Source organism: Hipposideros armiger, unplaced genomic scaffold (assembly GCF_001890085.2).
Source record: "Hipposideros armiger isolate ML-2016 unplaced genomic scaffold, ASM189008v1 scaffold_343, whole genome shotgun sequence".
NCBI classification, from domain to species: Eukaryota; Metazoa; Chordata; class Mammalia; order Chiroptera; family Hipposideridae; genus Hipposideros; species Hipposideros armiger.
This window is the reverse complement of record NW_017731693.1, coordinates 1,654,056-1,680,468: the sequence shown is the minus strand read 5'-3', so window position 1 is coordinate 1,680,468 and position 26,413 is coordinate 1,654,056. Positions and strand designations below refer to the sequence as shown.

The 26,413-nt window shown below is 38.4% G+C and overlaps 1 protein-coding gene across 3 annotated transcripts in view; it reads right to left on the bottom strand.

The window, feature by feature from the left end:
- The window catches only part of PRKDC (protein kinase, DNA-activated, catalytic subunit), a 229,719-nt gene that overhangs the window by 67,411 nt on the left and 135,895 nt on the right, over window positions 1–26,413 (bottom strand). For all 3 annotated transcript variants that reach the window (XM_019661296.1, XM_019661297.1, XM_019661298.1), the window contains exons 53-61: window positions 18,673–18,797; window positions 18,439–18,588; window positions 17,107–17,280; window positions 16,364–16,462; window positions 15,128–15,335; window positions 12,604–12,793; window positions 11,077–11,292; window positions 4,586–4,698; window positions 2,369–2,500 (exon numbers count right to left, since the gene is read on the bottom strand). In XM_019661296.1, coding sequence (XP_019516841.1) covers window positions 2,369–2,500; window positions 4,586–4,698; window positions 11,077–11,292; window positions 12,604–12,793; window positions 15,128–15,335; window positions 16,364–16,462; window positions 17,107–17,280; window positions 18,439–18,588; window positions 18,673–18,797 — 1,407 coding nt within the window. The remainder of the gene's footprint in view (window positions 1–2,368; window positions 2,501–4,585; window positions 4,699–11,076; window positions 11,293–12,603; window positions 12,794–15,127; window positions 15,336–16,363; window positions 16,463–17,106; window positions 17,281–18,438; window positions 18,589–18,672; window positions 18,798–26,413) is intronic.

Genomic DNA, 26,413 nt, shown 5'->3' with positions numbered 1-26,413 from the left:
TTTTTTCAAAACAACATACACCATTTTTATTTTTTCCAAGTACAAATCAGATGAACTGACTTAGACATGTGTCTCTCAACAGTCTCAGGCTTGCTAACCTACTACTATCATTACATACCATATATCTCTCCAGTGTGGACAGAAGTAAATCATGCCTAGGAGAGCAGGTGTCAACATCATTTTTGAGGCAGTGGTGTGAGTATATGTATGCAAGGCATCAGAAAAACTGAGAAACAGTAGAAACATAGAAAAAACACTGGACCAGGCATCAAAACACAGAGGGCATTATCCTTGCTCCACAACCAGTGAGACATATGGCTGTAGCCATATTATCCATTCTTTGCTATTTTTCAACTCTTCATCTCTAAACATGTCTAATAACTGCATTAATGTTACAAAATTATTGGGAGAATCTAATGAGAAAAAGTGAAAACACTCCATAATAACCAAGGGTGTACTGTGATGGTAGTTACATGAAACTATACATGGAATAAAACTGCATGAAAATCACACACACACACACACACACACACACACACACACACACAAATGCAGAGGAAAATGAACGTCTTACCGTCTAGTTAACACTGTCGTAACAATGTCAACTTATAGGTCTTAATAATGTACTACGATTATATAAGATATCACTATTGGGGAAAGCTAAGATGAAGGGTACACAGGACTCTACTAGTTTTCTTTTTCTTTTGTCAAAATTTTTTTTTAATTGGTAATTGGGGGCGGGGTGGGGGGACAGTGTTGGGGAATTGGGGAAGGGGAACACTGTGTTTTTCCAGGACCCATCAGCTCTAAGTCAAGTTGTTGTCCTTCAATCTTAGTTGTGGAAGGCACAAGCTCAGCTCTAAGTCCAATCGCCGCTTTCAATCTAGTTGGGGAAGGGGGAGGTGGAGGGAGGGCGTGCACATAATCCACCATCCCATGCGGGAGTCAAACCGGCAACCCTGTTGTTAAGAGCATGTGCTCTCACCAGCTCGCGGCAGCTCAAGTCAGACGCAGCTCACTGGCCCATATGGGAATCAAACTGGCAACCCTGTTGCTCAGAGCTCACACTCTAACCAACTGAGCCACTCGGCTGGCCCTGTACTAGTTTTCTATAATTCTTTATTCCTGTAAATCTATGATTATTTAGATTCAGTAAAAACCTTAAGAAATAGTAAAGGGCTATGAAGATATAACCTATTATCACAATCAATATTAGTACTGAAAACTTAAGTACAATGAAATATAAGGCACTGTATTTCAGTACCTAGCATAATGCTATATACTACGTATTATAATGCTATTCAATTTAAAAAATTATTTCAATAAAAGTCAAAGGAATCTTAATCAGGCTTTTGGGGGATACATATCCTGTTTTTGTCAAAGAATTCAGCTAGAAAACCTGATTCACTCTCAATACTTTTACATACTAATGACAGAAAAATATTTCCAATCTTCTGCTAGTAAGAATAGGGAAGGAAGAAGACTGACCCCACTGATAAACTTGACAGGTAATCTGATTCCATGCGTTCCCAAAAGGATTTTATATAAGCAATGATTTCAATGGCTTAGCACCTTAAAGTTTACAATGGTTTTTTATACATTCTTTCATTCTAACATTACTGGTAAGAAAAATAGATTTCACTCTCTGACTTTATAGATGAAAACACTGTGGCTCTGAGAATTAAGTGTCTTGACAAGGACCCCAATTACAGGGCTATCTTCTAGATGACTCTAAGTCACAGTCTCACACTATGTGAAAAAAAGATTTGTAGCCTCATTTATTCAATACCTCATTTATTATATAGTGTAGCCTCAACCGTTTTTCCTTGCACATAGTAGACCCCTGTTAAAACAGTTAAAAACTGGGCCGGCCGAGTGGCGCGATGGTTAAGAACTCGCTTGGGATGCCAGAGGGCCCCGGTTTGGATCCCACATATGAGGGCCAGTGACACTGCCCTCCACAGCTAAGATGCTGAACAACAGCTCAACCTGGAGCTGGGCTGCCATGAGTCGCCGGCGACGGCGTAGGCTGCAGTCCCTGTGGCAGTGGGTTGCCATGGGCTACCGTATTTAGCCAGCAGCCAGCGTGAGCGGCCAGCAGCTGCAGTGAGCGGCCGTCCAGAAGCCGGCAACTGATCTGCCTCACCCGGGAAAAGCGTAATGATGGTGCCAACTTGGACCAGTGAAGCAACGTCCTCCACAACTAGATTGAACAACAAAACGACAGCAACTAGTCTGTTCCCCTTCCCCTAATTCCCCCAGCACTGTTCCCAATTCCCCAATAAAAATCTTAAAAAAAAAAAAAGTTAAAAACTGTTAAAACAATTTTTATCGTTGTCAATAGAAAATGCAGTGTTCAAGGACCAACCTGAGCCACAGCTTGCAAAGGGTTGATCAGACTGCTGTATTTAATCTGAATGTCAGGAAGGTCTCCTTGACGGTAACTTCTGTACAAAACGACTTGGGCATCATGTTTCATTTTTAGCTCACTCTTCATCTCCTATAATCATTAGAACCAAAAAAGGAAGATTTAAATTCTTATTTGAGAAAATCAGCAGTACATGAGCTACGAAACTGTCAGTACCCATCTTTAACATAAAGGTGAATCAATGACAATTTTTATCCAAAATGGTTTAGTCACTGTGTTTCACCAGTCTACGGTAAATGATAAATTCAGAAGGACAATCACTATGGCAGACAAGCACTGAAAAGATTCTTTATTTATTACAAAGTAATCTATATATTTGTAAAATTAGAGAACTTGATTAAAACTTTTTAAAGCCATAAATCTGAGAGCTATATTTCCTTTCAATTACTCTTACAATAAACCTTGGCTATAAGGCCCAGTGTGACCGCTACAGCCCGTTCAACATCCTGGTCCTTCAGGCCCTGCTCATCTGCTCAGGCCAGTCTGGGCCTTCCACCTGCTACTTAATCAGCCCCCAACCCCTGACTTTCCCCTTTGCAGGGCCATGGGTACCTGCTTGTCTCTTTGCCTAGAATGTCTTCCTACAGTTTTTCACTTATCATTTGGTTCCCATCTCAGATATCATCTCTCAAAAAGGTTTCCCTCAATACCTCTTTTTATCATTTCTCTCCAGACGTGCTCATCACTTGGTTAATTTCCGACATTGCATGTTACAATCTTAACTCATCTCTTTTTTGTCTGTTGTACACACTCTACTGTGGGCTCATTAGTGCTTCTATTACACTCACCTCTATACCACTAGCATTGAGTAGTGTCAGACATTGAGCACAATGCTCTAACAAATAAATGACCACAAGTACATGGCCTTCAGATGCCCGATTATTTCCATGCCATTCTTAATGAGTGGTCAGCCACTTCAGATTAGAACATCTGTGTCTGAGGGAATGCAAAGCCTCACACAGTAAGCCATTCTACATTTCTTAATGACTAAAAAGACTTTCTCATCAGGCCAAAATATCTCCCTGCAATTTCTATCCAACAATCTCTTCCTTCTGCTGCTTAAATATTTTTATTTCCTTCAGGTATGCCTATTTAGTTTTTAGGGTTTAATTATGAGCTACTTCTGTGAATGGGCAAAACAGAAGGTCCTCCACATGTGGTGGGGCCAGTGAGAAGGAGTGTGAGATAATCCTGGGGCAATGATTTTGGACCCTAGTTCTCAAAAGAATAGTTGTAGTTACAGAGACAAGAGGAAGATGAAAAGTACATTTTGTTTCCACAGAAGATACAGTGAAACCGTTCAACTACTTCGTACTCAGATTTGGAAGTTAATTCAATGGTTAAGGATTTAAACTGAACAAAGATAGGGTTTTTGTTCTAGACTCACAATCTAGTCTTCCTTCCTCGAACACTTTGTTGTTAACTACTGATTTGTAACTAAGATTAAAGCTATTTTTAAACAAATTATTACACTATTTCTACAGTTTGAAAAATATTTCTATTAATTCATGCCACGCTTGTGCCTCAAATCACTGCTTTTAGCAGTTGGCTCTGGACTGTTTGCCTACCCTGCCCACTTCTTCTTCTGGGCTGAACAGTCCCTTCCCATCCAGGGAACTCCAGGAGAGTGGCTTGTTATAATGTGTCCTCACCCCTCTGACCATAGCTTATTGGTCCCACAGTGGCCCCTGACCCGAGGTGGGTCAAGGCTATGGCCTTGAGGTAGAAAGCGCGGCAATCCTATCCTAGCAGCTGAAGTTGTTAAGATGTAAAATTCAGGAATAACTGGTGGTCATGGTTCCACCACATGGATAAAGGCAGTCTGTTCAGAGAGAACAAAGCCAAACTGCAGAACTAGGCTAAAAGAAGGGGCACAGGTGCAGTCCTAAGAGTGCCTGTGAGCCAGGACACACCACACATTCAGGGGATGACCCACACATGTTTCATTCCAAGATAACACAACCTCATCAGAGTCATGAATGCCCTTTACATCTATATTAGTTGGAGGAGACTTTGGTTCATAAATAACTTTGTTATACAGTGTTGCCTCTGGGATTTTGGTTTGTTGACCAATATTGGAACCAACATCTGGCAGGAAGCTTATTTCCTTAGTATATAATAGATATTTCTGACCAAATTCTTGAAAAAGATACAAACCTTCTCTCGTTTTTGGTCAACAACACCTTTTTTGGCATAAATCAAACTGAGCTTTTCTTGGTCCTTTAAAAATCGTCTGCGTAATCTTAATATTTCTGTCCGATTGTCTGTACCTGAAGAATATAAAGCAGGTTTGTTACAGTTGGTCAGCTAGACAATTGCAGTTGACTTTGCCTCTTTCCCAGAATCCCCTAAAAAAAAGTGAGATTGTTTGCTTATCTTCATTTTTTACCTTTTATTTAGTTTTTCTTTTTTTCTTTTTCTTTTTTAAAAATAACACAAGCCTATGAAGAACAGAGAACAGCAGAAAAGATTAACTACTTTTGGAAGTTAGAGAACAGAAAGTTATAACTAACTCAATCCAATCCCAATGCTGTGATGGAGACAATGGGGCCAGAACAGTGACAGCGGAGACTTGAAGCTCTCAGGGCCTGGCAGCACCAGGCACCTTCAGAGAAGGGGAGGAAAGTGAGGCTAAAGCAGGAGATATGGTTTGAAAGAACAGTCCCTGAGGCTGCCGCTACAGAGCCTGGGGAGTGGACACAGGGCATGTGAGAGGAAAACGCTAGCACAGCTGGAGGCAGAGGAACGACAGTTGACCATGAAGACATCTGGAATCTGGAGCTGCCTCCTCCCACTTGGCTCCCTGAGTGCTGCCACCCAGGCCTTTAGCCTGCAGGCAAAATTGGAGATTTTGCCGCTGGATAATCAACCAGCACTAAAGAGCAGACAGAGATATAGACGTATCAGGGGTTTCGATGTCTGGGTCCAGCTCGGTGAAGACCACAGTCAGTACACACTCCCAATTTGTAGCTATTCCTAATGCCTTCTTAGTGCCCCACTTGGGAACACATGCAAAAAGCCAAAAATCACCAGATATTTTGAAGAAAGTTTCAAATATAAAAAACAAAAACCAAAGTAAACAATAGAAAAAGAGCAATTGTTGAAATCAGACCATGCAGGGAAAATAATTAAAAAATTGTCATTTATCAGGAAGATAAGAGTAGATATTACAACTCTGGATCAAGTACTGAAAGGATGTTCAGAGAACAAAAAAAGCTCATGGAAAGTAAAAATACGATACCATAACATAAAAGCAAGGGTTGGAAGATAAGGCTGAAGTTATTTCTCAGATATAAAGCAAAAAGGAAAACAAACAAACAAATAGAAAATTAGAAGGATAATCCAGAAGAACTGATCTCCAAGCAACTCCAGAAAGAGAAAATTGAGATGAGGCAATCACCAAAAAAAATTACCCAAGCAAACATATTCCAGGACTGGAAAATATGAGTTAGCAGTTTGAAAGGGCCCTAGAAAAATGGACTAAAATAGACCTGAACCAAAGAACACTTCTGTGAAGTTTCCTAAAATTGGTTTAAAGAGAAGATCCTAAGAGTGTCCGTAGAGAAAAGATCTGTTCTTACAACAGATTAACAAAGAGAATGACATTGGGTTTCTCAACTGCAACCCTGTGGAGTAGGAAGAAACTTGGATGAATTCACACTCAGAATACCATAGCTATTAGTTTGGTGCAAACGTAACTGCGGTTTTTACTTTTTGAAATTTGCCTTTGATATTGGAATACATTCTTAAATATATGTGGTTATGTTATATATCATTTTATGTACATCTAGCTTTATAAGTCATTTATAATGACTTATTACTTGCTGTTTATTTTATATGTATTTTAGACTATGGAAATAATGTTAGACAAAAAGCAAATTCAAGCGATTTTCTTATTCGAGTTCAAAATGGGTTGTAAAGCAGCAGAGACAACTTGCAACATCAACAATGCATTTGGCCCAGGAACTGCTAAGGAGCGTACAGTGCAGTGGTGGTTCAAGTTTTGCAAAGGAGACAAGAGCCTTGAAGATGAGGAGCATAGTGGCTGGCCATTGGAAGTTGACAATGACCAACTGAGAGCAATCATCGAAGCTGATTCTCTTTAAACCACGTGAGAAGTTGCCAAAAAACTCAACATCGACCATTCTATGGTCATTTGGCATATGAAGCAAATTGGAAAGGTGAAAAAGCTCGGTAAGTGGGTGCCTCATGAGCGGACAGAAAATAAAATAAAATCGTTGTTTTGAAGTGTCTTCTCTTATTCTACACAACAAGGAACCATTTCTCGATTGGATTGTTACGTGTGACGAAAAGTGGATTGTATATGACAACTGGTGATGACCAGCTCAGTGGTTGGACCGAGAAGAAGCTCCAAAGCACTTCCCAAAGCCAAACTTACACCAATAAAAGGTCATGGTCACTGTTTGGTGGTCTGCTGCTGGTCTGGTCCACTACAGCTTTCTGAATCCCGGCGAAACCATTAAATCTGAGAAGTATGCTCAGCAGATCGATGAGATGCACTGAAAACGGCAACACCTACAGCTGGCACTGGTCAACAGAAACGGTCCAATTCTTCTCCACGACAATGCCTGACCACACGTGGCACAACCAACGCTTCAAAAGTTGAACAAGGGCCAGCCGAATGGCTCAGTTGCTTAAGAGTTGGCTTAAGATCGCAAGCTCTGAGCAACAGGGCGCCAGTTTGATTCCCACGTGGGCCAATGACCCTGCACCTGAGCTGAGCTGCCGCTGAGCTGGCGACAGGTGGCAGGATGGCTCAGCTGGTATAACAACAAGGTTGCCTGTTCAATGGTGGGCTATGCCCACCCGCAACTAAGACTGAGCTCGGCACCTTGAGCTGAGCTGCCACCCGGATGGCTCAGTGGATAGGGCATGCGCTCTTAACAACAAAGCTGCTGGTTCCACTCCCACATGGGATGGTGGCTACGCCCACCTGCAACTAAGATTGTAACACAGCACCTTGAGCTTAGAAGCCACGAGCTGCTGACGGGAAGCCAAATGGCGATTGGCGCCCTCCACAATGAAGACTGAAGAACAACAACTTGTCTGTTCCCCTTTCCCCAATTCGCCAACACTGTTCTCCTCCCCCAATTCCCCAATAAAATCTTAAAAAAAAAAAAGGTTGAACGAATTGGGCTGCAAAGTTTTGCCTCATCCACCATATTCACCTGACCTCTCACCAACTGACTACCACATCTTCAAGCATCTCAAAAACTGTTTGCAGGGAAAACACTTCCACAACCAGCAGGAGGCAGAAAATGCTTTCCAATAGTTCATCAAATCCCGAAGCACAAATTTTTATGCCACAGGAATAAACAAACTTATTTCACGTTGGCAAAAATGTGTTGATTATAATGGATCCTATTCTAATTAATAAAGATATGTTTGAACCTAGGTATAATGATTTAAAATTCACGGTCAAAAACTGCAATTACTTTTGCACCAACCTAATAAATTCCCCATTGGGTGTGAGTGCCACCAAAAGCAATGTATGGCATGAAATTATCAACTAAAGCTAACTGCTTCTGACACCCTTTCTTTCTTCTTTTTTCTTTTTTTTTAAGATTTTATAGGGGATTTGGGGGGAACAGTGTTGGGAAACTGGGGAAGGGGAACAGCCAAGTTGTTGTCCTTCTATCTTAGTTGTGAAGGGCGCAGTTAGCTCAGCTCCAAGTCCAGTCGCCATCTGACCGCTCACAGCCACTCAGCTCAAGGTGCTGTGTTGAATCTTAGTTGCGAGTGGGCATAGCCCACTGTCCCATGTGGGAGTCAAACGAGAAACCTTGTTGCTAAGAGCACGTGCTCTCACCAGCTAAGCCATCCTGCCACCTGTTGGCAGCTCAGTGGCAGCTCAGCTCGGGCACAGCTCACTGGCCCATGTGGGAATTGAACCAGCAACTCTGTTGCTCAGAGCTCGCGCTCTTAACCAACTGAGCCACTTGTCTGGCCCTGACCCCCTTTCTTAGGAAGCTATTTGAGGAGGTGTTCTACCAAAAAGGAACTAAATCAAGGAAGAAGAATCAGACCCAGGAAAAGTAAACAGACCCTCAGGATGTGGAGGTGGTCTCTAGGTGACAGCTAAGCAGACACCCCATGAGTAAGTAGCCTGGAATGAGGCAGCTCAGAGGCTCCAGGAGAAATTTCTTTAAGAACATGAAACATTTATATGTTGGCATATAATAAAACACAACTGTAGAACTCAGAGGAAATTTGGTGATAAATGTGTAGAAATGTAAGCATCTAAACCAAAATATTTATTAATGCCCACGAAAAATTATTGTACAAAAAGGAAAAACAATGATAGAATTTTTCATGGTTCAACCGCAAATAATATTTACGTACTAGAAATAAAAGGAAACTGAATATTAATTAAACAAAGACTAAGACACATTATGTCAGAGGATGAAGGCATAGGAAGAATTCATCGTGAGTGTGTGTATGATAGATGGAGGTAAGGGACAAGAGAGGGGAAATGGGTATGGAGGGTTGTCGTCATTTCTTCTAACAAGCTTTGGAAAAGTATTTGATTCTTTAAACTGCATTCTGATACAAATAACCAAAGGAAACTGAAATAAAGAAGTAAGTAAAATGATGGTTGAAAAGTGGTCTTTTAATTAGATTACAACCTCAAGTTTTAAAACTGTATTCCCTTTCAATGATAATAAATAATATCATAATAAGTGTTAAGTCACCATATTTTATGAACCTCCAAATGTTCTTTAGGCAATAAAATAAATACACATACTTCAAAGAAGACAGGATGTGAAATATTATAAATCTACAAGGGTACACGCATGGGGAGATTCAAATATATCAATTGAGTTGCTATTAGCATTTATTTTACCTAGTTTTTTCAAATCCTTATATAGAACTTTTAAGGAAAGTGGTTTTAAAATTAGGTTTCACCTCTTTCTTAATTTCTATACATGGTCTCCCAATTCTACCTACATCATTTGTGACCTTTTTTTCACTACAAAAATGTAGACAGGGTAAAACTGTGCAACAATTTGTGCTGTGGACAATAACTGCTGTCATTCTCAGCAATATCACTTTTTTCTGAGCCTCATCTCATTTAATAAAGAAACAGACTAGCCCAGAGTCAGTCACTAGCAATCACCATAAGTTAGCTGACCTTAGACTACCCCAAATGCACACCAATCTTTAACATTCTACAGAAAGCTACACATGCCCATGGGTTTGAGATGAGCAGGTGTAAAGGTCAGAGAGAAAATTTATAAACAATGGGAAGGTGATAGTCACTTTGGGACTCTCACTTTAACTTCGGGACTTTCATAATCAGTTACACGAAGGCCAGAGCCATGCACTCTTGGTGGATCATACATCAGTTTGATGGAAAACAGTAAAGAATGTAAATAAAGAAGACTGGTAAGAAGTAGTCAAGTGTGGAGGAAAAGACAAAAAAGGAGAGGATTCATTAGTCCTCCGTCAAACTCAAGAGTTATGAGCAAAAAGAAGTCTAGATACATTTACCTCTCTACATTAAATTCAGAGAATTGTGCATGGCCATAGGTTTGCAACATAAAAGTTTGAAAGAGAGTGGCTGGGAGTAAGGAAAATATTGTGTGTTTTTCTAGTTCTTACAATTAAATAAAAAGTAATATACCCTTGCTCCTAATTTTACTTCTATCTATCTAAATTTATATGTTGGCATTTACCCAGGGTTCTGTCTTGGGACCTTTACTCTTTTCATATTTCCTTCCTCTGGGCTTTCACTCCCAGAACTGCAATTTTCATAAGGAGCTAACTTCCAAACTGACCTATACCCCAGACCTCTCAGCACTGGGTCTTCGAGGTCTGCCAGCACCTTCCACTCAGCCCTCGTGGCATCTGCCCTCACCTTTCCCATCCCATCTTCTTCCTGCCTTGACCTCAAGGCAAGGTGTGGTTGCCTTTGACTTGCACCTTCAGTACTCCACATGCTGTTCCATACAACCCTCCCCAAGAGAAGGTCATTCAGAGACCTCGTGCTTGTCTATGCTCGGTTCATTCCTAAAGCTACACCCTCACACCCTCAAGTCTGTTTTCTCAGCACTTTACCTTTCCTCCCAGTGTGTCCTCAGCATCCATTTAACTGGATTGCTACGAGGCACTGCTTGAGTCAGCTCTCAATAAATGTTCACTGAGCTGATCTGAGTCCATTCCCCTTCCCAATATCCCATACTTCTCCATCTCTGTCCTTGTTTATCTTCTCCCTTCCTATATCCCAAACCTCTAAGGCTAGTCTCAAAAGCCACCTCCTCTACCAGGTCTTTCCAGAGGCTCTCTCTTCAATCTCTAGCAGGATTTAAATTCTATGAGACTTAGTTTACTAATTCTGCCTCATCATATGATCACCTACCTATTGCCTTACCCACCCTTTTTATTCTGGAAAGTCACGAAATAAATGGACTGAGAACAATTTACTCAACAGCTTTTCTGGAACATATAAAACTATAATTTCAACATGGTAAGTGCTCAGACAATATTTACTGAATTAAATTTTAATGGGCTTAATTTTAGGTTATAAGGAAATGTGAATACAGTTAGAAATGTGCTTTCTTTATCTAACCGCTGTACTGACTTAGAAGGTAGGTCATTTTAAACATGTTTCAGCAACCTTACTTTACCTTTTGCTGTGTTATCCACATTGTCTCCTGGTAGGCCCAGCCTTTTTCTCCCAAAATCAGATCCCACTGACTTCAAGGGTGCTCTCTGTGATTTTTCTCTCCTCTTGTGGGCAAACAGTAAGGAGGAAGACAAGGAATCAGATGATGAGGAGACCATATAATTCAGCAGCGGGTCAATACTGCTCCCAGTGAGCCAATTAAAGGAGTTTCTTCCATCTGCAAACAGGCATGACCACAGCATGTCACAGCATACTCAGCACTGCACAGCCCTGCCAAGTCCCAGTACCAACTGCCAGAACACATTGCGAGAGAGAAGGGGACTCATTATCCTATCAGCACCTGAGGCATCCACATGCTCACCTGCAACAAGTGACTGGGGACAGCTCCTCCAGGGAGACCGTCATGTCACAGCAGAAGGTATTAGATGGGGGCTCCATGAGGTTATCAGTGGGCGACCTGAGGCAGCTCAGGCGTCCAAGCCTTAGTGTCTTCATTTATGAAGTAGAAGTCACATCACCTGCTCCTTTAAGCAGCTATGATCATTACAGGAATGATATTTTATATCTACTATAAAGTACTAAGATCCATGAATTCTAGTATCGGTGTCATAAAATTTCCATTGTAATTATTCAAATTAGTCCTACTTCTAGAACCAATAGAACATGAAAAAATTTATATAAAGGAAAACTGTTGAGATGTTTCTATAAAATGATTTAGATATCTTACTCTACAACTTGGTATTCTGATGATGAAAGGAAACAGTTGAACCATTTCCGAAAGAGAAGTTTAATAAACTATAAATAGTAATAAGTTTGGTTTAGCTCTACTTTGCTTCTGAGATATGGGTTTTTTTTTTTTTTTTTTTAGCTGAGCCATCCTGCCACCTGTTGGCAGCTCAGCGGCTGCTCAGCTCGGGCCGGGAATCGAACAGCTGTTGCTCAGAGCTCAAACTCTTGAGCGAGCTCTTAACCAACTGAGCCACTCGGCTGGCCCTGAGATATGGGGTTTTAAATTTGATGCACTAAACAGATTTTTCTGAAACAACCAAAACAGAATATACATGTACAGAAACTTTTCCTGTCTTTTCAAGTCAGAAATAATCCTTTTCTAGTGTTTTTAAAATTGTGGTAAAATATACATAACATCAAATTGATTATTTTAACAATTTTTAAGTGCACAGTTCTGTAGCATCAAGTACATTCACACAGTTGTGCAACCATCACCACTATTCACCTCCAGAACTTTATCTTCGCACAACTGACTCCATACCCATTAAACATTAATTCCCCATTGCTGTCTTCCCCAGACCCTGGAAACCATCCTTCTACTTTCTGTCTTTAAGAATTTGACTACTCTAGGGACCTAAATCCTTTTCTCCATTGATATATATATTTTTGTAATTCTTATCACTTTTTCCTATTAGCATTTCACTTCTCTTACAAACAGTTAAAGTTCTTACAGTAGAGTCCGCTTCCACAGTGGATAGTGCCTGGTGAACAGCAGGTAGGCATTTGGGTTGACTGTTACCTGTGTTTTGTGTAGGTGTGAAATCATACTTCTGTTGGGTGGCCCGTATCTGCCTCGCCATTGTCCCTCGAGCTGAGAGTGAACCTTCCTGGGTCGAGCTCTGAAGACCACCTTGGGAAGCCTGAGTCTCAATAAACATTGGCGTGAGAACAGTACTTCGCAAACGCCAGTCAGAATCAATAGTATATTCCTGCATGTAAGAGTTTCAAATGAAATAATGGTCCTTGTTTAGCAACATGGAAATATTGTAATTTAAAATCCAATGGTACTATCAGCAAGTATGTACTATAATTTCATATATCTTTTTTTTTTCTTTGAGATTTTATTGGGGAATTGGGAAAGGGGAATAGTGTTGGGGAAGAGAAACAGCCAATTTGTTGTCCTTCAGTCTTAGTTGTGGAGGGCACAGCTAGCTCAGCTCCAAGTGCAGTCGCCATCTGGCTGACCAACGGCAGCTCGCAGCCCCTCAGCTCAAGGTGCCGCGTTCAATCTGTTGCGGGTGGGTATAGCCCATTATCTCATGCGGGAGTCAAACTGGGAAACCTTGTTGCTATGAGTGCACGCTCTAACCACCGAGCTATCCAGCCACCCATCGACAGCTCAGCTCAAGGTGCTGTGTTCAATCTTAGTTGAGGGTGGGCATAGCCCACCATCCCATGCAGGAGTTGGGAATGGAACCGGCAACCTTATTGTCAGAAGCACGTGCTGTCACCAGATGAGTCATCCTGCCACCTGTTGGCAGCTCAGCGACAGGTCAGCTTGGGCCCAGCTCACTGGTCCACGTGGGAATTGAACTGGCGACCCTGTTGCTCAGAGCTCGCATTCTTAACCAACTGAGCCACTCGGCCAGCCCTAATTTCATATATCTTTGTGGGAGGCAGCTGAAGAAACTTTCGAATTTAAAAGTTTTAACTAAACAATTATTTGCCAACTAGAAAAATTAGTTGGTCCTAGGGGTGAAAAATCATTTTTCTACTCCTTAACATTGTGCATTAAAAATGGCTTAATGTATTGGGGGGAGGGAGGAAGTTGGGCAGCAGATTGGGGAATGGCGGTTGTCACTTTGAGGGGTAAAAAGTATAACTATTCAGGTGTTGTACACCTGAAACTAATTAAAAAGATATATATATATATATAAAAAATTAATTAAAATAAATAAATTTAAAAAAAATGGTTTAATGACATACTAAATAATAGCACCACAACACAACTGCAACAATTTAAATGACTCAACTTTTTCCTAAGTACTCACCATGTGCCCAGCACTGTGAAAGATACTAGGAATACAAGTGCAGGCAGAGCAGGGTCAGCCTCTGCTGCCCAGGAGCTTGGACGGAGATAAAGTGAACTCGTTTGTAAATGTGTAAATCACAGTTGTTAAGACTACCAGGAGAAGGTGCAAACTGGGCATGTACTGAGTGGGTAGGAGTGACGGAAGCGGGAGAAGGCATTATGCAGAAAGGAAAATTCAAGTGGAGGATGAAAGATTGAGAAGTGTGAGCCGTGTGAAGGGAGTGTGGGCAAAGGAAGGTATAGCAAATGTGAATGTTTCAGAAAGGAACATGTGAGTGTTCCAAGTAAAATAAAAAAGCCAACATCATTCATCATCAGAGAAATGCAAATCAAAACCACAATTAGATATTACCTCGCAATTGTCAGAATGGCTATTATCAGGAAGACAAGAAATAACAAGTGTTGGTGAGGTTGTGGAGAAAAGGGAACCCTTCTACACTGTTGGTGGGAATGTAAATTGGTGCAGCCCCACTATGGAAAACCCTATAAAGGATCCTCAAAAAATTAAAAATAGAACCACTGTATTATCCAGCAATCCCACTTGTAGGTATTTCTCTGATGGGAACAAAAACACTAAGTTTAAAAGATATCTGTACCTTCATGTTCAATGCAGCATTATTTACAATAGCCAAGACACAGAAGCAATCTAACTGTCCACTGATAAAGAAAATGTGGTATATATGTATACAATGGAATATTATTCAGCCATTAAAAAGAAATCTTTCCATTTGTTACAACAAGGAAAAGTGAAGTAAGTCAGACACAGAAAGACACATACCACCATATTTCACTTATATGTGGAGCCTAAAACAAAACCAAACAAAACAAAAAATTTGAAGTCATAGATACAGAGAACAGATTGGTGGTTGCCAGGGGTGGGAGTGGGGAATGGGCAAAATGGATCGAGGGGAACGAAAGGCATGAACCTCCAATTATAAAATAAATAAGACATGGGGATATAATGTACAACATGGTGACTATAGTTAATAATGTATACTTAAAAGTTATTGAGAGTAGATCTTAAAAGTTCTCATTGCAAGAAAAAAAATTTGTAACTATATGGATGTTCACTAGACTTATTGTGGCAATCATTTTACAATAGATACAAATATCAAATTGTTATTTATATCTCAATTTTAAAAAAGCCATTTTAACACTGTTAGAAAATGTCTGTTGACTGACAGACAGGGAAAGCTTATAATATTTATTATTATAGAGACAAGTACTTTACCTGAAATTCACATTCTGACAGAGGATGCTCAAACACAGGGTTTAGATAATCCGGGCTCATGCTGGTCATTTCAAGCAGAAAATCTGTTGCTAAACTTAAAAAATGCATTTCTATCTTAGGAGAATATAAGGAATTTAGTGCCAACAATCGGTCCAAAGTATTTGAAGGTAACCTAGTTTCATGGCTCCAGAAATTTCGAATAATTAATCTGAAAAGCAAAGAAAGAAGCATATTGCTTAAATATTGGCAAGTGACAAAGAACGGCCTACACATAGTGTTATGTGAAGAAGGCACAGTTTTCCATTTATATAAAGCTTAACATAGAGGGAAACCACATTCAAAATTTTATAAGCAGTATAATCTGAGTTATGAATAACAATATGTATTAAAGAAAGAAAATATCTTACATCTTTAGCATATTTAACAGGAGGTGGGAACTGGGTGATTTTATTCCTATCTCTATTACCTGGGAAGTTTTCAATGATTATGTAATATTAGATATTCTGAAACTGAGAAAACATTTTAAGAAATTATGTATAATTCTTTACTGCCATGCTGAAACAACTGACTAAAAAATGAGTGCCATAAAATATTCAAAATTTAAACTAGTTAAAAACCAGTGTATGCTTTGTAATTTATAAAAGCTTGTAAAATCCAAATATAATTTTTAAAAGCTCAGTGAATTTAAAATTCTTCAGCATGGAAAGCTGTTATATATTATCACACAAAAACTTTATGTTCCTTCTTAATTAAATAGTACTTGGTAAAACACTCATATAACTGGCTTAGGGTAGGCATTTTAGAGAACAATTATCATTCATATTTCCATGTATAATTAACATTATTGTTTCCTCCTATTTCTAAGGTTTCAAACATTTCATTCAATATTAATATGTATTGTGTGATGTTCAACTATTTGAGTTAAACAGGAAACAATAATTGTCACTACAGATTTTCTTTTCATTTTAAAATGCTTTAACTCACTGCACTAGAGGAGACAGTTTTTGCCATACCACTTTTCAAGACTTTTATATTACAGTAACTTGTCAGGAATTTTAAGTCTCATGTGATTTAAAATATATTTTTGTTAAACATTATGAATGCAAGAGGCAGAGAAAACGCTAATGCTGCAAATGTATTTCTAAAACTGCTGAAAACTACACTATGCCAGTCTAGAAAGGAAAATACCCCTAAATTTATTTGTCCTGGCCCAATTATTCCAGAAGGAGTACATACTGAAGCCCAAGGTTCTCATCAATCAGTCCTTGAATCAACACATCTTTTGCCAACTTAAATATTTCCTGGGAGTCACAATCAGCTTGACTTTCGGGATCTCTGAGAAAAGTAACAAAAGATCAAAACATTAATGCTCTCTTGTATCACTTTTTTTCAAACCCAGTAACACTATCCAGAATTAAAGTAAAAAAGTCTGGCTTTCCCCATGGCCCTATAACTTCCAAAATCACAGAAGAACCCACTCTCACAGTGTGTATCCTCTGACACCCTCCTCTAGTGTCTCTGTGAGCCCATCATCACCCATCCCTCACTGACAGCGTGAAGGGGCTCAAGAGTGGGGCAGAAGGGGTAGGTGGTGAGAGCAGGGCTTCAGATGGCTCCCCGGGAATGCTAAGAGGTCCTAGGATGGGCCCATGCGCCATGGGAAGTGGTGTAACGGTGTCTTAAAAGTATGAATATATCCCAGCAGAGTTCATTTCCTTAAACTTGTCAGATCTTCAAGTGATAACTATGAAAACAAATTATACTTTTAACTCAACCAATAATTTCATGCTCTGAATATTTCCCACACATATGTAATATGAGTTAAAATAAGGAAACATTTTAATATAGTAAAATAAACTTGTTTTAACTGTTAATCATGTTAAAAATATCTTTATTATTTATAATCTGTTCCAGATTGCTAAAGGCACCCAAATTCTCCCTTAAAAAAATGTAATATAAAATGTCATTGTAGAGCTTACCGGTAATTATCATGAATCCACATAAGAATATTATACATTTGTTCCCTGCACACTGGAGAAGGATGAGAAATGAATTCTACAACAGGATTCAGAAGTTCTAGGAGTTCTACTGGTTTCAATTTTGCCACCATCTTATAAATTATGTCCAAACACACTTTCTGTCTTTCATCATCTCTATAAGGTTTTTAAAAACAAACAAATTTAACAATTTTTATTATTATACTTTCAGATATTACAGGTTAACTTTTTCTTATTTGCACTAGTCTGCATTTCATAATTTGTTGTAATAGATTAATACTAAATTTACATAAAAATTACATTCTTAAAAGTAATTATCATGAGTTAGATTATAAAAATAAACAAATTCAACATGGTATCCTGGATTGGATCCTGGAATAGAAAAAGAACATTAGTTGGAAAACCGGTGAAATCAAATAAAGTCTAATTTAGTTATAATAGTAATGTACTAATGTTAATTTCTTAGTTTTGACAAATGTACCATAATTACTTCGTGAGATGGGGAAATTGGGTGAAGGTATGTGGGAACTACACGTACTATCTTTTAACTTTTCTGTAAATATAAGATTATTCTAAAATTAAAAGTTCCTTTTTTTAAAAAAAAATCTGAAAATGTCAAACAAAATAGCTAAATATAAAAAATTTCATGATTAAAAAAATGATTTCAAGTGTTAGGCCATCTGGCATGTAAAATAGGGGGATTAAATGTAGTCTGGATCCCAGATAAGGCACACAACCTATTTCCTCATTTTATATATCTTTTCCTCCTTAAAGCAGTTTACACACAGTAGGTACTACTCAGTCAATGTTTAATGAAGGGTATCAGAACACAGTGACACACACTCTTTCTTACTGTCATATCACACATTTATCAGTAATTTATCACTATATAAAAAATGTGTATAAAGACAAGACTGGACAAGAGTACAGAGAAATAAAAATATTGCGATCAACAGCATTCTCTTTTAACATTTACTAAAAGACTACAATTTTGAAAATAAATGAACAATTTTAATAACAAAAAAAAAATGAAGCCTCTTACCTGGCAAAATAGGTACAAAACTCGAAACCATGCATTCTATATCTGATCCTTAGATAATCTCTCAGACGTAATCTTCCACGGTACCAGGTCAGAGGAGGCAGGAGGGCTAGGCCCCATCTCCCCCTACCACAGTTTCCTCTCAGGTTCAAATTTAACAAATACATAGTTCATGAAAACCTATAAGTTCTTTCTGAGTTGAAGGAGACAGCTGAACAAATCAATGTTTTATGAGCCTGCTGAATCTGAGAACATGAGACTGGTTTCCCACTCACCTGTGTTTCATGATTTGAATGAAATCCTTGCTCTTTAACTGTAAATACAGATCTATTATTTCCTCTGAGCGACACAGCACCACTTCCAGACAGAGTGTCTTCATCACGCCATGAAATTTTGGCAGCAGGAAGAACACAGTGTTCATAAACCTAACCAAGAGACACAGCCAATGAGTAGGAGGGCAGTCTTGACCATCTCCCACCACATGATGTTCACCAATACCAATACCTTACCTATCGGCAAGAGGAGGGAAGTTCTTCACAACTTTGTTCAAGCACACGATAAATTTGTCCTCCATTGTATTCTGATGCTGCTTCAACTGTTTTACAATCAGTTCACATACAGACTCCTCCAGTATCTGAAAAATTAATACATAAATACACAAAGGTAGAAAAACTTATGTTGTTTCTGAAAATTGGTTTATCTTGAATATTTAAGTAAATTCAAAGAAGCGTTCAGTACTATCATCCACAACAATGTTCACAAGGTGAAGCACCAGGAGACATGGGTTTGCATTAGCCACTGAGGCTCTGGAACTGTGAGTTCCTGTGAGCCAGGCCACGGCCATGTGTGCTTTGTGCTACCAGCACTGGCGGTATCTGGCTCACATCAGATATCAGATCAATAAAGAAGATTAGTGCTTCCTTCTGACATTGAAACACTGCCAATAGGTCATTTGAGAATTTGAACTAAAATTAGTGATTAAATACTCTTCAGGACACATTTTATGATGCCAGTGTTCACATCTCTGGTCAAATATTCACACAAACCAGAATTTTGAAGCAATTTTATCTATATAAATAATAGTCCATATCACTGTCTATTTCCCTATACCCTACTTTCTCTTGATCACATATTACTACCTACTGCGATAGATTCATTGGGTCTCCTCTCACCAAATGCCAGCTCCCTGAGGGTAGTCTTGGCCTGTCCTGTTCCCAGCTATACAAGGAGAGCGAAGAGCCAACCAGCAACTACCCACATATATAAATGACCAATACATGTAAGTGCCAAAGTTATATGTGTAAAACAATGTGAACCTAACAATATGGGTAAAACAATAGAAGACAAATTATGCACACATACTGATGACTGGAGTCTGTCTCAGGTGCCAAAATCAGTTTAGTGGTTAGAATGTGAGTGACTGTTACTTCTTTATGTTTTTATTGTTTCCCATATTTCTACACAAAATCAATACTATTTGACATTCAGAAAAGAACTATGTAAAATGAAAGTGTTTCTCATGCCTATAAATTGTATTTTAAGTCGAGAGATTAAACCTGTGATCTGTTGTAATTTGCTCTATCCACGGTGAAAATTCAGCATATTATATAAACTCATACCAACATTTATGGATATTAGAATCATGTCATAACAAAGTTATTCTGATTTTTTGCAATGGCTTATTTTACAAAAACAGCTGCTAATCCTTAAAATAAATAGTGAGGGGTCTGTTTCCTTTAAGCTTAATTTTCCTTCAAATCCAAATAAATGCCTAATTGGTGAAATGAACAGCAAGCAGTCTAATACGCTGCATTGTGGTACCCTGGGTACCCTCAGGGCCTCCTGACTTCCCCTAAGTTCTCCTCATCCAGCCTGATAGTGAATGTAGCCCAAACTCTCTTTCTCTTTTCTTTCAGAAGAGGAAGTGGACTGGAGATACAAATCTGGGGATCATAAACCTATGGGCAGTTTTTTGGTTTTTTTCATTAGTTTCAGGTGTACAAAATAATATTGTGATTAGACAGATATCTCAAAAAAGCGTTAACCCCCAATAAGTCTATTACCATCTGACACTATACGTTATTATATTACTAACTATATTTTCCATGGTGTACTTTACGTCCCATGACTTTGTAAATTAGTGTTGACATTCAATGTTATTTTATATTAGTTTCAGGTGTACAGCGCATTGGTTACGCATTTATATTATTTATGAAGTGAGTCCAGTAAGTCTAGTACCCACTTGACACTATACATAGTTTTTACAATATTATTGGCTATATTCCTCATACTGTTCTTTACATCCCTATAACTTTTATAACTACCAATTTTTACTTATTTACTTCAACTTTCTCACCCAGCAATGCAACCCCTCCCCCCATCTAGTAACCATTAGTTTGTTCTCCGTATCTATGAGTCTGTTTTATTTGTTCGTTCATTCTGTTCTTTAGTTTCCACATATAAGTGAGATCATATGATATTTGACTTGATTCTCAGTCTGACTTATTTCACTTGGCATCATACTCTCTAGATCCGTCCATATTGTTGCAAATAGTAAGATTTCATTCTTTTTTATGGCTGAGTAATATTCCATTGTATATATGTACTAGCTCTTCTTTATCAAATTGTCTGTTGATGGGCACGTATGTTGATTTGATTTCTTGGCTATTGTAAATAGTGTTGCAGTGAACGTAAGGGGTGTATGTACCTTCCAAATTAGTGTTTTGGATTTCTTTGGATAAATACCCACAAATGGAGTTGATGGGTCATAAGGTAGCTCTAATTTTTTGAGGAATCTACATATTGTTATTCATACTGACGACTGCACCAATTAACAATCCCACCAAGAGTAAACAAAGGTTCTTTTTTCTGCACATCCTTGCCAACACTTGTTGTTTGTTAACTTATTGATGATGGCCAGTCTGACAGGAGTGAGGTAATACCGCACTGTGGTTTTAGTTTGCATATCTCTGATGATTAGTGACGAAGAGTATCTTTTCTTATGTCTATTGGCCAGCTCTATGTCCTCTTTGGAGAAATGTCTATTCAGGTCCTCTGCCAATTTTTAAATTGTTTTTTTTTTCGGGGTTGAATTTTATGAATTTTTAATTGAATATTAACCCCTTATCAGATGTATCATTGGCAAATATCTTCTTCCATTCAGTAGGATGCCTTTTTCTTTTGGTGATGGTGTCCTTTGCTATCAATAAACTTTTTAGTTTGATAGAGTCCTACTATTTTTCTTTCGTTTCACTTGCCTGAGGAGATATACCAGTAAAAATATCACTACAAGAAATGTCTGAGAGTTTACTTCCCGTATTTTCTTCTAGTTTTATGGTTACAGCTTTCACATTTAAGTCTTTAATGCATTTTGACTTTATTCTTGTATATGGAGTAAGAAGATAGTCCAGTTTCATTTTTTCCATGTATCTGTCCAGTTTACCCCGCACAATTTATTGAATACACTGTCTTTACTCTATGTATTGGGTTATCGGAAAAGTCATGACATATTTGGTTTATGTTTTTAAGGTCATTTATTTATATTAAAAAAAAGATAAATCAATGATATATTGCCCGTTTTGTTCGATAACCTTTTGCCATCTTTCAGTGACCTTCATAATTACTCGTTCATAGATGGACCTGTCTTTATTTGCAAAAAACTGAACAAGGTGCTGATTTACAGCCTCATCTGAATTGAACATTATACCACGCAAGAGTTTCAAAGAGACCGAAACAAGTGGAAGGCTGATAGCGCAAGGTCAGGTGAGTATGGTGGGTGTAGCAACACATCCCATTCAAGCTCCAATAATTTTTGACGGGTGATCAAACTTGTGTGTGGTCTTGGGGTGTCATGAGGGAACACAACTCCTTTACAATTAGCAAGCTCTGTGGCTTTCTGGATGATGGATTCATTTCAAGTGTTCAATTGCTGACGGTACACATTTGAACTGATTGTTTGGTTCCTTGGTAAGAGCTTGAAAAACACGACACCTTTAAAATCCCACCACAATCAGAGCATAACCTTCCTCTGTCAGAATGTCTGCTTTTGATGTCATTTGAGGCGAATCTTTACATCGGGACAAAGACCGTTTGCACACCACATTGTTGTAAGCAATCCACTTCTCATCACCAGTTATTAGTCATTTGAAAAAAGGGTTGTTTTCCTCACGTTTAATGAGCATATTGCAGATGTTTATATACGCCATCAAATGAACTTCTTTGAGTTCACGAGGAACCCAAATATTGAGCTTGCTTATGTATCCCAGCTTCTTCAGGTGGTTGTGAACACTTGATTGATGGATGGTCAATGTTCCTGCAATCTCCTGTGTCATGTAACGTGGGCTTGACTTGATCAATGACGTTATTTTGTCATCATCAACCTCGGTGGGCCTCCCTGACCGAGGAGCGTCATTGAGATCAAAATCACCAGCACGGAATTTCGTGAACCATCATTGGCACTGACGTTCTTGTAGGGCATTGTCGCTGTAAACTTTATGTAACTTTTCACAAGCTTGACACGTGTTCTTCCCTTTATGGAAGTAAAACAGTAAAATATGGCAAAAATGCAGTTTGGTTTTCCATCTTCAACTTGTTGTAAAATCTCCAAAACTCAACCAAATAGCTCAATTTTTTTTAGAATGAAGCTAGAACTGTCAGCTGTCAAATGACATAACAATAACATAGATGTGAATGACTCTAGTACTTCCAAAAATGAACTAGTGCCATCTGTTGCAAACATGAGTCATGACTTTTCCGACAACCCAATATGTTATTGCTTCCTTTGTTATACATTAAATGATAATGTAGGCATGAATTTACTCCTGGGCTCTCTGCTCTGTTCCATTGATCTATGGGTCTGCTATTATGTTAATACCATGCTGTTTTGATTACTATGGCCTTGTAATATAGTTTCACATCAGGCAGCATGATGCCTACAGCTTTGTTCTTAGGATTGCCGTGGCTTTTCGAGGTCTTTTATATTTCCATATAAATTTTAGGATTGTTCTAGGTCTGTAAAAAATGCCAGTGATATTTTGACAGGGGTGTACTGAATCTATGTATTGCTTTGAGTAACACAGACATTTTAACTATATTAATTCTTCCTATCCATGAGCATGGTATATGTTTCTATTTATTTGTATATTCTTTAATATCTCTTCAATGTCATAATTTTCTGAGTACAGGACTTTTACTTCCTTGGTTAAATTTATTCCTACATATTTTACTGGTTTTGAAGCAATTGTGGATGCGATTGTTTTCTTATTTTCACCTTCTGATAATTTATTAATGCATAAAAATGCAACTAATTTCTAAATATAAATTTTGCTTCCTGCTACTTCACTAAATTCACTTATCAGTTTTAATAGTTTTTTTGGTGGAATCTATGGGGTTCCCTCTATATAGTGTCATGTCATCTGCAAATAATGACAATTTTACTTCCTCCTGTCCCATTTGGACGGCTTTTATTTCTTTTTCTTGTCTGATTGCTGTGGCTAGAACTTCCAGAACTATGTTGAACGAAAGTGGAGAAAGTGGACAGCCTTGTCTTGTTCCTGATCTTAAGGGGAATGGTTTTAGCTTTTTCCCATTGAGTACGATGTAAGTTGTGGGTTTATCGTATATGGCATTTATTATTTTGAGGTATGATCCCTCTATTCCCACTTTGCTAAGAGGTTTTATCATAAATGGATGTTGGATGTTTATTAAATGCTTTTTCTGCATCTATTGATAGGACCATATGATTTTTTTTCATTTTGTTAATGTGGTGTATCACGTTAATTGATTTGTGGTTATTGAACCAAACTTGCATACCAGGAATGAATTCCACTTGATAGTGGTGTATAGTCCTTTTCATGTATTGCTGAATTTGGTTTGCTAATATATTAAGGATTTTTACATCTATGTTCATTAGGGATATCAGCGTATAGTTTTCTTTTTTTGTAATGTATTTGTCTGGTTTTCAGATCAGGGTAATAATAGTCTCATAAAATGAACTTCGGAGTGCTCCCTCCTAATTTTTTGGAATAGTTTGAGAATAGGTGTAAATTCCTTCTTTTGAATGTTTGATAAAATACACCTGAAAACCCTCTGGTTCAGTACTTTCATAAGTTGGGAGCTTGTTGATTACTGATTTTATTTCATTAGTGGTAACTGGTCAGTTAGATTTTCTGTTTCTTTTTTCTTCAGCCTTGGAAGATTGTGTACGTCTAGGAATTTATCCATTTCGTCCAGATTGACAATCTTTTCACATATAGCTGCTCATAGTATTTTTTTTTAAGTTTTTGTATTTATCTGGTGTCTATTGTCACTTCTCTCTCTGATTTTATTTATTTGGGTCCTCTTTCTTTTAATTCTGATGAATCTGATTAAAGATTTGTCAATTTTGTTTATCTTTTCAAAGAAACAGATTTTAGTTTCACTGATCTTTTGCTTGTTTCATTTTTGCTATAATCTTTATTATATCCTTCTTGTATCCACTTTGGGCTGTTTGCTGTTCTTTTTCTAGTTTTCTTACATGTAAAGTTAGACTGCATACTTGAGATTTCTCTTGTTTCTTGAGGTAGGACTGCACTGTTATGAATTTCCATCTTAGGACTGCTTTTGCTGTATCACAGAGATTTTTGGTCATTGTGTTTTTATTTTTGTTTGTCTCAAGGTATCTTTTCATTTTTTTATTAAATTTTTTATTATGAAATACACATCTTTTAGAATTAGTTTCAGCTGTACAACACAGTGCAATAGTTATACTTTTTACTCCTTGAAGTGACAATCCCCCTCCCCCAATTCATTTTTTTTCTTGATATCATTGTTGACCCATTCATTATTTAGCAGCATGCTATTCAGCGTCCATGTGTTTATGTTTTTTTTTTTAGTTTTTTTATTATAATTGATTTCTAGTTTCATACCACTGTAGTAAGGAGAAGATGCTTGATATGACTGTAATCTGCTTAAGTTTATTGAGACTTGTTTTGTGGCCTAACACCTGGTCTATTTTGGAAAATGTTCCATATGCACTTGGAAAAGAATGTACGAAGTATGATTTAAAAAATACAGTGAATGTTTGAATCTTAAAAAGTTTATTACAGTAAAAGACACACTGCCATTAATCCCATTGATAACACTCCCCCTCACTTCAAACACACTTTTGCCATATATCTGTCGCCTCTCGAGTTGCTACCCCTCCACCAAAGCCCAGTTGAGTGTTTGCAATGATTCTGGGCATGTGTCCTTAAAGAGGATGTCTGTGTTTCCATCTGCCTTCTGTCTCACCCAGATACACAGACAGAGTCCTCACTAATTTTCACTGCCAGATATTGTAGGGACTCTTTCTCCTGGCATAGGACGCCCTTGCTGGGGAGCCTGGTGTGGGACTGTGACACTGCACTCTGCAGGGTGGATGGACCTCTGCCACCAAGGTGTCCCTCCTGGTGCTCAGCCACTACTACCTGTGGGCTTGAGGTTAGCCCGTTTCATGTTTCTACACCTACCAATCTTGATGTGGCCTCTTCATTATATCCTTAGTTATAGGTGTTATGTTCAGCTAGCCTTCATATGTTTCTTGAAGTTGACTGTCCTATAATTTAGCTGTAATTTTGTCCTTTTGTTTTGTTTTTAGCTGAGCCATCCTGCCACCTGTTGGCAGCTCAGCGGCTGCTCAGCTTGGGCTGGGACTCGAACTGCTGTTGCTCAGAGCTCGCACTCTTGGGCAAGCCCTTAACCAACTGAGCCACTCGGCCGGCCCAGCTGGAATTTTAATGTGATCCTTGGACGTCGCAGGCATAGGATTTACCTAGTCCACCATTCTGGACCTTCTCCTATAAACAGTTTTTAAAGCCATGAGGCTGTATGATCACCAGGGGAACAGTGAAATAGAAGACCACCAAAATCAGAGCTGTAGAGATGGCCTGGGAAACATGTAGCTAAGGGAGAAGAAACTGCCACAGAAATAGGAAGAAGCCAAGAGTGTCCTTGAACTAGTGACAAGAGAAAATCAAGGAGTAGTGACTCGTTTACTGAGTCATCATAAACGAACTAGCATAAGCATATGCTAGAAGTAGAGCGACCTAGCATAAGCATCTTCTACAATGAGTGACATTGACTTTGGAGGCTTCAAAATATGTACCACCTCATTCTATTAACATGTGAGAGGAGAGCAATGTAGCAGGAAGCATCATTCCGCTACACTATTTTCTAGTGTCATAAGATGTTAATTCCATGTAGTTATATATACATCTTTAATAATTATATTTT